Genomic DNA, 14,481 nt, shown 5'->3' on the forward strand with positions numbered 1-14,481 from the left:
CAAAAGGTCTTTTAAAGAAAACAAAAAAACAACTTTCCTGAATTGGCTCTTTCTCAACTCAAGTCTAAGGAGGAATGTGTGTGCTGACAAAATTACTCTTTCAATCAGAGATATCGTAAGATGTATATATGCTAAATTAAATAGGCCTTATTGGTTCATTGAGAGTCTGAATTACTCTTTTTTCATGTGGATTAGGAAAGGTATTTCTTAGCCCTTTCCCATGAAATCACCAGGATCTTTTATGTGGACTATCTCATATTCTGTGTACTTCTGATGTTTAATAAATTTACACTGAATTATTAACATAATGAATCATCTTAAAGTACTATATGGGCTATTAAGTGAGATCTTATTCCATTTAAGTCAAGACATCAGAAAGTTTTATTTTCCCATTTAAGATACAACTATTGATCCCTACTCATCTGGAACAAAAGAGAATCAAGGAAACCAAATACTCAAAGAAGCTACCGTACATACTCGTGTATAAGCCGAGTTTTTCAGCACATTTTTAATGAAGTTTTTTGTGGTAAAATTAGGTGCCTCGGCTTATATTCGGGTCGGCTTATACTCAAGTATATAGGTACTTCACAGGGGAGCTGGCACGCACCATGACCACATCGATGCTGATACCAGAACATGCTGCCCAGCTAGGTCCCACTACCGCTCACTCTGACCAGGAACACAACAGAAGATTCCAGATAAAAAGAAAGAAAAATGTAGAAAACTCACAGTCTTTTTTTTTTATTGTCACACTAGATTTTATTGAGTTTCTAAGTTTCACACAATATATACTATTTTGATGCCGTTTCAACTTCTGGCAGTGAGGTTCTCAGCACAAAATTCTAATACCACCCCCACTCCCATCCAATAAGAAAATATTTCAAGTATTGTGCTGACTCCCAACTGGTCTTTCCTCATCCTGTACCTCACCACATTCCTCAAAGTCAAAAAAGAACTAAGGATTTTCTGATGTCATGTGCTCAGCTGCAAAGCTAACAAAAGGGCTGCCTTAAAAAAAAAAGTTTCGGCTGGAATTTACTGTTCCAGTAGAAACAAATAGAACTTCTGAGATTATTACCCTGAAATATTCTTTAAACTTGGCATTGAAGCTACTCCCAGTGGTCATCTTTCATCCTAAGAACAAAGCTCCGACTCACTCCAATCAAGGAGATCCCAACTCATAGCAACCCTATAGGAGAGGGTAGAACTGTCTCTGGGTTTCCGAGACTGGTGTAGGAGAAGAAAGCCTCATATCTCGTTCATTTATCCAAAGAATGTAAAATAAACAATACCACCCATGAGTATTGTTCTCCCCTAAAATATTAACTATATGAAGCCAAGTGGTCAACAATTACCTTAAAACAAAGATAAGAAGCTAATGGGCGGAGAAGCTAGATTAGTGGAAATAGAATCAACAGAATGGAAATAATGAGGATGCTGACACATTATAAAAAATGTAATTGAGGCCATGAAAGTTTGTATAAAATTATAAAATGGAAACCTAGTTTGTCATGTTAATTCTCACCCATAACACAATAAGATAAATATTTTAAAATTTTGTTTTTCTCTTTATACGTAGATAGTTATGTTAAAATCTCTTTCTACAAAATGCTCTTGCAGTCATAAGATGTCTACATCTTATGAAAGGAAGTGGTGAAGTGTGTATCTTCCAGTTATGTAGTTAATTTGCTCAATGTATTCTCAAGACTGAATGTGCCTTTTTAACAAGAGCAAGTTTAAAATCAGGCAGACAAAAATGGAAATAGCACCATTTGTCAAGTAAATGTCCTCTTCCCAATGGCAATTCTGAAATCGTTGTCTAAGATTACTAGGTTAATAGCTAAGCAGTATCTTATGCCATTAAGAAGTTCTGCTAGTCTGACACTGGCATGTCACACACGAAGATTAACAGACATTGAAACCAAGAGGATTTTCTTTATGTTTACAGACATGAAAAGGAAGTAGGAAAATATTCAGTTAATCCAATTACATCCTAACTGGTTGTTTGGATTTAATTTGGAACCTGCCATCAAGGAAAAAGTAATAACATTTCTTCCAAAGCTATTGTTTAAATACTGTACATTTTATCTACCAGTAGTAGAATTCGATCAAGTAAAAGTGACACTTCATCTGTGGTAGATTAAAAACAGCCCAAATGTTTCCATCCCTAATGTATGACTTTACAGTTCCTCTCATTAATAAATGGTGTGTATTTTTTTAATGTTCTAATCAGAGCAGGCCTCGTGACTTGCCTTGGCTAACAGATGTGGCAAAAGCAATGTTGTGCCAATTCTGAGCCAAGCCTCGACAGGCCTCCAAGCTTCCAATTGCAATGTGAGTAAGCCCAAGTGAACACGGCCGGTTGATGAGAGCCATGTGGGCCAGTCACCTCCATCAGCACAGACAATCGCCTAGAACAGAGCTACCTACTTGAATGCCAACTCTCTACAGATGTATGAGGAAGCTCAGCTAAAGCCAGAAGAACCACACAGCTAAGCCCAGCCTAAATTGCCACGCCACAGAATCCTGAGCTGAGGACATGCTCCGTAAGTTCAGTAACTAAATTTTAGTGTGGTTGACACATTAGACAGCACGTGCACCTTCTGAAATGACTGGAAATAAAATGTTAAATAAATAAATATGGTTATGCTTTCACAACCTTGATTTCCATATCTGAGTGACTTGAGGTTACATCTATAATTGGAACATTTATACTTTTCTGAATAAAACACAAGTTTGTTCAAGTGGGCTATTTTATAAATTTCACAGGTACTCATTTTCTTCAACAGAAACTTTACCTGTGACTCTAAATGGATACAATTAACTCAGGTCATTCTGATCCTCTTTGAGCATCATTTGGTTAGAACAAGCAACCAGAGTAGATGACTTATCCGGAGGTGATTCTCCATCTACAATGGTGCCCAGCAAGAAAAATGAAAAGGTAAAAAGGGAGCTATGTTTAGCTTCATCTCAAACCTCCCCATCACTCACTACTATTGATTTAACATCATGATACCTCTATATTTTAGGAGCTGCCACAAGACAGAAACTGTAGTGACCCTCTAAGGGTCATCTTGCTGCCAACCTCAAATTACAATGTACCTGCTTCTGGCTGACAGCCATGGCAGGCCAGGAGAGTACCGCTCTTTGCCACAGATGGACTGGATGTGGTTCATGTAAATGAGATCTGAACTGAAATATTATATGTAAAGTCTCAGTTTCCTGTAATTCAGAGTTCTGAAATGAAGGATTTGTTATGATCTCGTATGTGTAGTCTTTTTTAGTGTGTTTACTAACTCAAGTTTACAATGCATGCCCTCAGTGTGGATGCTAATCCACAAACCCATAATTATCTTTTCTGCACCTATCCCCTCTTCAGCAACTCACTCTTGACCGCCCTGCCTTCTTGAGACCCTCTTACCCTTAGAAGTCAGTGCTTCCATATTTTAAGAGTTCACTTCTTTTATCTCTAATCCCATTTTATAGTAAAAACTGAATATTTGTTAGATGGATGATTAAATATGGGAATATCCATCATTTAAATTTAGGTCTCTTTTTCTTTTCTACATAATCTTTCTTAACATACCTAAATACCATCTTTTGGAGGAGGGGGCGGGGGTGGTTCCTATTTTGTTTAACTTATTTCCTTTAAGACCATAAGACCACCTCCTTGCAGTTTCCAGAGAGAAAACACAAAACAGGAAACGGACTTTGTTTCAAATACATACAGAGTGTGCTGGAGTACAAAGCATCACTGATAACGTTGTTCAGAAGGACGTCAGCGGAGTTCAGGGCATTTCAGGATTCCTGAGGAATAAACATGATCTCTCTTTTTCCTCCCACTGGGATCTCAGTTCTCAGGCCTGTCATTGCTCTTTGGCATATTTTCTATGAAGAAGAAATGGTTACTAGAAATCCTGCTGTCAGTTGGGGAAGGCCATTCCCAATCTCATGCCAGAACCAAAGGCTAAGGGCCACATTCTTCCTTTCAAGAAGGGAAGTGAGAAAATAATTCCTCATCCAAACTGGTACCTATGTTCAGAACCACATTGGACAGGGCACCTGTCCCACTTGCTGCCGAGCTCTGAATCTGACATGATCCTCCTCCAGATAAGATAATGTCTTCATGTGGACATCTCTCAAGCTCTAGCTCGCTACAGCTTATCGATTTCTACCCTGAGATGTGCGTTCCGCATATTCTCATGAACTGTTCCAAATGACTGAACTCTAATACCCAAAGTCAGCAAATCCCAAAGTACCTCATTCCCCAAACCAGTCATCCCCTTCCAGCAGAATTGTTATCCAGTATGTAAAACAAACAAAACTATCCGAACTCCCTACCATGGGGGCGAGGCCAACTCATAGCAACCTTAGAGGACACAGTAGATCTGCTTCCTAGGTTTCCAAGCCTGTCAGTGTCTCTTAGGCAGACAGTCTAAGCTTTCTCCTTTGGAAAAGCTGGAGGATTTGAATTGTCAGCATGCAAAGGTAAGGGTAAAATTCCCCATCGGTTCCCAAATAAGAACCTGCAACTGAGAGACTTGATACAGCCCAGTACTGAGTATTCTGTCAATGAGTGTAAAACTTAGTTCCCTAAATTTTCATATCTACATCAGGTTACATGAAGGTAAGTTTTTTTTAAAAAAAGATATTGTTACTATGATTCCAACTCACACATGTCTTAGTCTTGTTAGAGTGACGAGAAAAAGAAAAAGCCAAATCAGAGCAGTGACATCTGAGAGAATCTGCTGGGCCAAAGTCAAGACAGAGAGCCAAGTTCGGGGTAGGGGGACTTTTTAAATTGTTATTATTACAAAAGGGTAACCTTACTAGATTTACTCAAAGGACACATGATGATCATCAGGATTTATTATAGAAAAAAGTTTTCGCTTTTCTTTTAATTGGTAACTGGTCATTGGTATTTAATTGTTTTGAGCATCAGTACAGAGAAATTATAAACAATTTGTACATAATTTTTTTTCTTTTTGGTTCGGGGTCCCACTGGCTGTGTTTCTGACGTTTGGGGTTAGAAGGGGATGCGTGGGTGGTCAGTGTGACCACCTTGCTGCCATTGACTGAGGGTGTGCTCAGAAACTGACTCGGCTCTGTATTTACAGCCAGACAAAACAAGAGCTTTGCTCCAGAGCTCAGCCTGCTCCAGAACTCTGGCCTGCTCATGGATCTCCAGCCTGCTCTGGATCTCCAGCCTGCTCCGGATCTCCCGTGTGATCAGTCCACCATCTTGAACTGGAAGTGTCTGAAAAAGTCTCAAGAAAATTGAAAACCGCATTAGTAAGAAAAAGGCCAGGCAAGTTTTCTATCAGAACAGTGCATCTGCATGTTCTTCAAAGCACGCAGGGGCTGTTTTAGGGGAATTTATTTGGGAAATCTTACTCCATCTACCTTACAGCCTGGATCTTGCCCCTTCAGGCATATTTTTGTCCCCAGACCTCAGAAAATATTTCCTAGACTCCTCCCACACTCACTACTGCTCTGGTCTCCTGTCATTTCCCCAAGAAGCTGTGCATCTCCCCTTCTCCAGCCCTTTCCTGATGCTGTCCCCTTCACCTGAGACGGACAGGTCTTTACCTGGTTAACGCACATTCAACATTCAAGCCTCCTCTCCGATGTCACTTCTTTGAGGAAATGTCTCCTGGCCATTTAGAATCGGTCAGGATTCCACATGATCCTTTGTCTCCCCCACATGCATCCTCCCACCTCCTTGGACCACCTGCTTGCTAATTGAGATTCGATCTTTGCATGGCTGTTTTATTAATCTGCATTTCCTCTTCTAGTCCAATGGCTCACACTGCCCTCTCCAAAGGTTAGCATCGTGCACAGCACACAGTAGGCATGCTAGACATATGTTTTGAAGGGTCGTGTGAGGACAATCCCGTGCTAGCATTTAGTACCAAAGGCAATGGGATTAACTTTTACAGATCCCTCAATGATTTGGAAATGTGGGATTTTCCCCAAAGGTTTCCGTAGAACAATGCCGCACAATGGATCCCTACGAAGATTTACAAAATCAGCATGCTAGGCGGTTAACTGAAACAAAACATGCGGCATTGAGCAACATGGCCCTCGTTCCTTGAAGTCTCCAGTCAAAACACAGCCCCTCTGCTGCCAGAGGGGATTTAATTGCGGTTTTCTACGCAGGTGAATTATGGCTCAAGGATTTTTTAAATGGAATTACTGAATGATTTACATAGAAAGAAACAAGAAGTACATAGCTCTATGGAAAATCAATATGATTATCCAGTACAAACAGAGGGAGACGCCCTTCCAATAATCCTTCAAAGCTCACTGTGAGGGCATTTCCCTACTTGCCTCTGCATGAAACCAGGCTACAACAGTCAGTCCACAAACATTCATGAATCACCAACAGACAAAATTATCTGCCCTATGAAGCTTGCCCTCTAGTAGGGAGAGAAATCAATTAAGCAAGACTAATATGTAAAATACACGTGAGATGAACACTGAAGAAAATGATAAAGCAATCTATAGGGGCGTTAATTGGATTACTGGTTTCGTAGGGTCTTGGCAGGGGAAGTTGGGAAGAAATAGGGAGCTCATCATAATGAGTACAAGAATGAAGAAAATGTTTTATAACTAAGGGGACCAGATGTCCCGATTTTGGCGGGAAAGTCCAGATTTTTAACAATTTGTCCTGCATCCTGCGGCATTTTTAAAAAGTCCCGATTTTTGGAAAGAATGCATGACAAGCTAGGGAACGACGGGAGAACGGGAAGGAAATATATGGTTTTCAGCTGCCATGTGACCATTTCGCCAGGATATGAGTTTTATATTATTTTTGTTAATTTTATAATGTTAAACTTTAATAATAACAAATAATTGTTGAGAAATGATTATCGAGAATTGCTTATCAAAGTTCGCATTGTTCATCAGTTGTTAGAATTCAACCACCATTGTTTGGACTTAATTAACAATGGGATTTTTTGGCATTGGCGATGACGAAAACATTTTGTAACTGTCTCTCAGACTATACACATCGTACTGCGTGCTAGTGCCAGTTAAACCAGTGATGTCAACAAATCAGCTATTCAGATAATTTAGGTAAGTAATTTATTTATTCATTTCATAAATACATAAATTTTCTTGAATTTAGCAGACAGTACTCGTATTATTTATATTTTATATGGCGGCAAAAAAGTCTAGTACCGGCCTTGAAAGTGACACTTATGACTTACATTATGGAAAATTCAGAGAAAAAATAATACAAGTTAGTATTGTTATTATTTAGAAAGAAATATAGGATTACAATTAAAATAATTTTTAATATATAGTTACTTTACAACAATCAAATTAATTTATAAACTAACAATAAAATATGTTCATGTAATTATGTACCTACTTGCTGTGTTTTTAAGCAATATGTATATAATAATTTATAATATAATTTTACATTATTTTTTAGATTTTTAACATAATGAGTAGGAAAAAAGGATGCTAAGTCAAGTATGATCTAAGAAGTGAATTTCATTTTATTAAAAAACCAAAAGAAATTACATGGTAAAATTTGAGAAATGCAATGGTGAATTTTCTATTTCGCACGGCAGCAAAAATGATATTTCAGAGCACTTGGAGACACAGAAACACAAAAGATATTTAAATACTGCAGCATCTCCCTCCAAAATACAGGAATTTTTCAGAAAATTTTTTCAGAAAACAACTTATGAAGACGAAGAAAAGAAACTAGCATTAGCAGAAGGACTTATGTCTTTTCATGCTGTTCATCACAATCATTCCTTCAGAACTATGGACTGTACATCACAAGTTGACAAAAGTTAATCAACAAAAAATTTGCCTGTGCTAGAACAAAATCCGAGGCAATTGTGTGTAATGTGCTTTCTCCATATGCGTTTTCAGAATTAAACAAAAATCTAGAAAAAAAATAATTTTATATCCATATATTCTGATGCATCTAATCATAAGGATATAAAGTTATTTCCAACCATTATTAGGTTTTTTGATTCAGAAACTGGAATAAAAATTAGAATTTTAGATTTTGTTTCTGTGCCCCGCGAAACTTCTGAAATAATTTTAAGTTCCATTATTGATATTTTGGGAAAAAACATTTAAAACATAAAATGATTGCATATTGTGCAGACAACACAAATGCAAATATTGGAGGAAAAGTGAGAAGAGGTACAAATAATATTTTTATAAATTAAACAAAAACTTTAATGAAAACATTATTGGCGTTGGTTGTGCAGCGCACATAATACATAATGCCATTCAAGCAGCTGCTGATTTGTTGCCCGTAGATGTGGAAAATATTGTTATTAAAATATATTATTTCTATATATACACTGTGCGTGTTGAAATGCTTAAAGAATTTTGTGAAACTGCGGAAGTTGAATATCAGAAAATACTTGGATACAGTAAAAGGTGCTGGTTAGCTCTCTTGCCAGCTGTCGAAAGAATTTTGAAAGTAGATGATCCTTTGAAATCCTACTTTCTATCACAGGATAAATGTCCTAGAATTTTAGAAGAGTTTTTTGAAAAAGAATCTTCAAAAATTTGGCTAGAGTTTGTACACAATCAAGCAGCTCTTTTTCAAAATGCTATAAAATTTATTGAAGGTGACAAAATTTCAGTAATTGAAGTAGCAAATGAAATTAATAATTTAAAATTTCAGTGTCAAGAGCGGTTAGAAAATGATTTTATTCCGTTAGCTATCTGTAATAATAGTATAAGCCAGCTAGAAGAACAAGGTGCAACAAATCGTGCAGATATCATGAATCACGTTAAAAGTTCTATAGCAACTGCAGAGATTATTTAGAATAGTGGACGGTACATTACAATGATATTGAACATTTTCATTGGGTTACATTAAAAAAGAACTTAATTGGAATGATGTGCAAAAATCATTCGATCATATTACTCAAAATTTCCCATACAGTAATATTTCCAAAAATGATCTTTTTAATGATGTATCATTATTAAAAATATATTGATAAAGAAAAGGTTAAATCTTGGGTATCAGCAAAAATCACAATAGAGAACAAATGGTTAGAAATATTTCATCATTTTGAAACAAAAAATGTTCCATACAATAATGCATTAAAAATTGTGGAATACGTGCTGTCCTTACCAAGAACTAATGCTGCTACTGAACGTGTTTTTTTCAACTGTAAATAAAGTGTGGACATCAGAAAAATCACAATTAAGTGTTGAGACTTTGAAAGCCATTTTATGTGTGAAATAGAATTTAACAAATTCTTGTGAAAATTTCATGACTTTTTAAACAACAACAGCAATCTACTAAAAAATTCACTCAAATGAGAAATATGCCAAAGAATAAAATAGTACTATAAATAATTTTTAATGTATTATATTTGTAAATTGTACTTATGTTGAAATTAAAAATACATATTACAATACTACAATTTTTGTGTTCTGTGAGAATTTTTGTTGCTCCATATAGACCAAATTTTTAATCAAAAACAGCCCCCCCCTATCAATGGTGTCCCGCTTTACCAATGTTAAAATCTGGTCACCTTATTTATAAGTGATTGTGGTGATGCTTGCACAATTCTTTTTAATATGTTTAAATCACTGAATCACATGATATGTGAATTATCTGTCAATAAAACTTAACATTAAAGAAAGAAAACGATAGGGTCTACATGGAGAAGGAGGCGTGTGAGTTGGAAGAGCGTGTAGGGAAAGCCTGCAGGAGAAGGTGCTATTTGGGTTCAGTGAGGGTGTTGAGCTTAGCCTGCCACAGTGGGTGGGAAGAGGCATTCTTGCTGCTAGACTAGACAAAGGGAGCGTGAAGTCCACGGGCTCGGAGGGAGGAGAACTCCAGGAGTATTGGGGATCCAAGAGGCCACTCTGCTGGAGGAGGCAGGGACGGGGACAAGCAAAAGGAGATGAAGTTCTCGACATGTCAGGGGATAGATTTTTGAGGCTTTATGGTGAGACTCTGTCACACATACGTTGGCCATGTTGTGAGAAAGACTTCACGCTGGCTAAAGGAGAGGGGCAGTGACATAGAGGAAGACCCACGGTAAGATGGACCGACACTGTGGGTCCCACAGGGGGCTCACATAGTTGCAATTGTGAGGCTTGCACAGGACTGAACAGTGTTTGGTTCTGGTGTGCACGCTTGTACATGTTGTCCGTGGTCACTGTGGGTCAGAACCAACTCCACCTCACATTAACAACAACAATAGGTCTTTGTAACAACTGTGACTTTGACTTTAAGAACAATGGGAAACCAGTAGACGTTTCTCAGCTGAGAATCAGATTTACTTTCAACAAGATCGGGTTGGCTCCCGTTGAGAATCCGGGAGGGACAGAAGAAGCAGGCAGACCATCAGGAGGGTTTATGTAGTCGTCCCGTAGGGGTTTCCAGGCTCTGCCCTTCATAGGAACAGACTGCTGGATTTTCTTGCTGCGGAGTTTGCTCCCAAACTCTCAGTCATCGAGTTGATGCCGTCTCACAGTGTCCCTATAGGGCAGGGGAGAATCGCACCGTCAGGTTTCCGAGGGTTTGAGTCTTCACGGAAGTAGACAGCCTCTTCTGAGAAGCGAGCTACTGGTGAGTTTGAACCGCTGGTCTTCCAATTAGTAAGCAGCTCACGAGGTAGCACATTGCGCCTCCAGAGCTGGTGGCTTCAAATCACTAGTCTTCTGATTAGCAGCTGAGCACTGGACCAGTGAGCCGTCAGGGCTCCTTGGTGGTCACTGCTTTGGGGGAAAGATGCACAGACTTGGGAAATGCACGCGTGCAGACCAACCTCTGCCCCATAGAGTTGCTATTAGTCGGAATCGATTCCAAGGTGGTGAGACAGAGACAGACCCGAAACTACTTTATACTCACACACTTCGGGATTCCTTCACACCTTTACCAGAAGCCCTGGTGTCCTGGTGGGTATGCGTTAGGCTGCGAGCTGCCAGGTCAGCAGACGGAAACCACCAGCCGCGTTGTGGAAGCAAGACTGGGCTTTCTTCTCCTATAAAGCGTTAAGCTCACGAAACTTCGACCCTTTCCTGCAAGCCGCTGTGAGTTGGCGTCGATCGAAGACCTCAGTTGGAGTTTGCATATTTTCTTATGTGCTTGGATGGTCATGGAAAGCTGGAAGTTAGAGTCTGCCCGACGAGGAAGGATCTGCGGTTCACGGAGGGAAAAGCAGCCGTGGGAATAACAGCTGGTGCTACGGTCTGTGGCTCAAACACACCCGGAGGAGGAGGGCTGCCTACTCCCATAGAGATGTAAAGGGTCGCTATGAGTCTGTGGCAGTGAGGGTGTTTGGGGTATTTGGGGTGGGGTGAGGGGAATGGGGTGTTGGTGTATGTTTTGGTTATGAGTCAGAATCTGCTCCCGTAAAGATTTATATCTCATAGAAGCCCAGGGGCAGTTCTAATCTGTCCTATCGGATGGCTGTGAGTCAGACTTGACTCTATTGAAGTGAGGTTTTCTCTTTGGGGGACATAAATTGGAATGAACTTGGATGGCTGTGGGTTTGGATTGGGGTGCGGTGGGGGTGGGGAGCTTTTGAATTTGAATCCCAACAGCATAGTCTGGGGCTGAGGAAGTGGAATTAGAGATATTCGAATACCAATACCTGGAGCTTCTCTGAACATCAAAAAGCAACCCCTCTGTAGCCAGAGGGGAACTTAAATGCCATCTTCTGTAGAGGTGAATTATGGCTTAAAGATTTTTTTTTTAATTACTGAGTGACTTACATTGAAAGAAACAAGAAGGGAGGAAAGATGCATGAGCTCAGGGAAAGGATTTTATAATGCACTGGAGTTGAGTCAATGACAAATGTACATAATTAATCATAGACACCATTTTGGCAAATGATATTTTTAAATGATAGAGGCAATTATCTGTACAATTACATATGCACAAGAATGCATTATTTGCTGGCTTTCAACAGGCCTCCTATCATACAGAATAGGTAGGGAAGAGACTTACCTAATTTAGTATCCTACTTTGCAACCTTAAACTAAAGAGGATTTTTTTTTTTAGTTAGAGGAGACTCAGAAGAAGAATATAATAATAGTAACTTCCTGGTTCTACTATTAATATCGTTTTAGGAACTAAAAAGTATGTATCTATTTAGGAAGTTATTTCATTTTAAATAATAAAAAAAGATAGGCTACATATGCACACATATGCCTTTTATCAAAATCTATTGTAACTTGCTGAACAAAGTTCTAATAAATATACCTGAAGCAAATAGAAAAACTTGCAACAGCAATAAAAGAATATTTGATACTCTGTGATTGACAAAATTAAAGGAGAGGGAAAATTCCAGCAACTATAGTAAGCGATGGTCTTTCCCCCAGAGTTGATAGAATGAGCCCATAACTATCTCTCTGCTATTTCTTCAGCCTCACGGTCTTATCTGCCAAAGGCAGGATGGTGTGCGGAAGAGAGTTCAGTCTGGCATCAGACAGATGTAGTTTCAAATCTGGGTCTGCAATTTACTGTGATTCTAACCTTCAGAAAGTTACTAAACATGGCTGTCTCAATTTCTTTGTAAAAGTAGGGCTAATCATAGAAATCTCCTAAGATTTGCTGTGAGCAACACATGAGATAATGTTTATTGAATATCTGGTCAAATGTCAGGGATTCAGCACATGTTCAGTATTATACATATTTTTAAAGCTAAGCCCTCCCTCTCATGGAAACTGTTGAATATCTGATCTTTCTAAAATAAAACATAATGTCATTCTATGTGCGTCTTCTGGAATGTCGTGTGCTGAAAATGTAAAAGACATTTCGTGTTTGTTTGTTTTTACAAAAGGCAAAATATCGCATTAGGATGGTTTTCATACTGACTGTACTTGAAATGATAAGCTTTTAAAACATATTGGGTTAAATAAAATATATTATTGAAAGGCCTTTCATCGCTTTCCTTTCACTTTTCTAATGTGGCTGCTAAAATTTATAATTCTGTTGCTCACATTTAAGGCTAGTCTTGTTTCTAAGTACTTAACCAGAGGAAGGAAGGGAGGGAGGAGTGAGGAAGGAGGAAAAGAACCGGGAAAGAACAGGACCAGGGAAGAGCTGGCTTTAGAAGTCTTAAAACGATGGAGTAATTCTTTCTATGCTTGACCCCCAGGGCAGAGACCAGAGCCAGTCCTGGGAACACAGGGCCGGGCACTTTGCAAAGGGAAACCCCAGCTTCTCTGATTTCCTCATTTATGGTTACGTCCATATTGTAGGCACTATAGATAGAGCTACAAAGATAAAAACCAAACCAAACAAACAAACAAAAACCCCTTCCAGTCTATTGAGGAGATCCTGTTCGGACGAGGTCTAAAGCAAGAAAAACATTTTTTTAAAGCGTTATATTTCATGTTGCATATTGTTCCTAGGGACCTGAAAGACAGCATGTCATTTTTTTTCTCTCAAAATGCTTGCGCACACCTTTCCACATTCGACCCTTATTCGAACAACAACCAACAATGTCTGTCATGTTCCTGCGAAGAATTCCGAAGAGCAGCAGAACCGAAGGGCAGCGGGAGTCCCTTTGCTAACAATGCCGAGTGAGGGTGCCGCGAAGGTTCTGGAATAGCCCCGGTGCAGGGCCCTTGGGTGGCACCCCTTGCTTCGCGTGCCTGCTGTTCCCGTAGGAACGGTTGCGGAATCCCTCCCGGGGTCTCGGGGCACCCCGGGTGGTGGTTTGTAAACGTGGACATGGAAGAAGGCGCACACGCTCACGTGTGAGCCGTGACGGCGCAGCCCAGCTCCGCGGCGCTCGGGCCTGGCCTTTCCTTTCGTCGCGGTCATCACAATGCGAGCTGGTACAGGGAGCCCAGCCCGGTCCGGTCCGAGGCCGGTGCCGAAAGCAGCAGGGCAGGGAGAAAGGCTGCGCGGAGCCGGGCGGGCGTGGGAGTTGGCGGCGGCGAGCGAGAACAAGCTGGGGAGTTTGCGTGCCCCGCAGCAGGAGGCGCGGAGAGGCGGGCGTGACATTGACCTTCGGAGTCTGGCCACGGGCTGAGGCGGTGCTGAGACTGGGAGAGGAGCGAGAAGGCCGCCTGGCTGAGGGGTATAGACCCCGAGAGGACGCAGGAGGATTTAAAATGCTTTTCGTTACTGGTTCTCCGCGGTGTTTCCGCTGGCTGCGCGCTCCGGTCTGCGTGGTGTCCGGGGGGGTGGGGGAGGGGGAGGCGGGGGGGGGGGGGGGACTGCAATGCTGAAGCGAAGACTGTCCGCAACCTCCTGCAGGCCAGCAGCGGGGAGCGCGTGCGTCCCCAGCACCCTCAGGGGGAGATGCTCCGGAAATGTGGGTTGAAGTAAAATCGTTGGGTCTGGAGATAAATCCAGGAAGGCATTTCTGGACACTAAATAGGTACAGTCCCCACGTTAATAACCGTGTCAGTGCGGTCCCAGGTAGTGACGAAGCCCTAACCCAGGAATGATGTCTGATATTCTCCCGTTTGGGTTGCCAAGAGTTGTTATAGACCGGATTTACAGGTTCGTTTTTTGTGGGG

At 40.5% G+C, this 14,481-nt stretch overlaps 1 protein-coding gene across 1 annotated transcript; it reads right to left on the bottom strand.

The window, feature by feature from the left end:
* Window positions 1-3,866: 3,866 nt before the first annotated feature.
* On the bottom strand, window positions 3,867-4,097 carry LOC142440927 (MICOS complex subunit MIC10-like). The gene is given in 2 exon segments (XM_075543079.1): window positions 3,867-3,985; window positions 4,046-4,097. Coding segments are annotated over 2 exon segments (171 nt in total).
* Between the last annotated feature and the right edge of the window lie 10,384 nt (window positions 4,098-14,481).

The sequence above is a fragment of the Tenrec ecaudatus genome, chromosome 2, assembly GCF_050624435.1.
Source record: "Tenrec ecaudatus isolate mTenEca1 chromosome 2, mTenEca1.hap1, whole genome shotgun sequence".
NCBI classification, from domain to species: domain Eukaryota; kingdom Metazoa; phylum Chordata; class Mammalia; order Afrosoricida; family Tenrecidae; genus Tenrec; species Tenrec ecaudatus.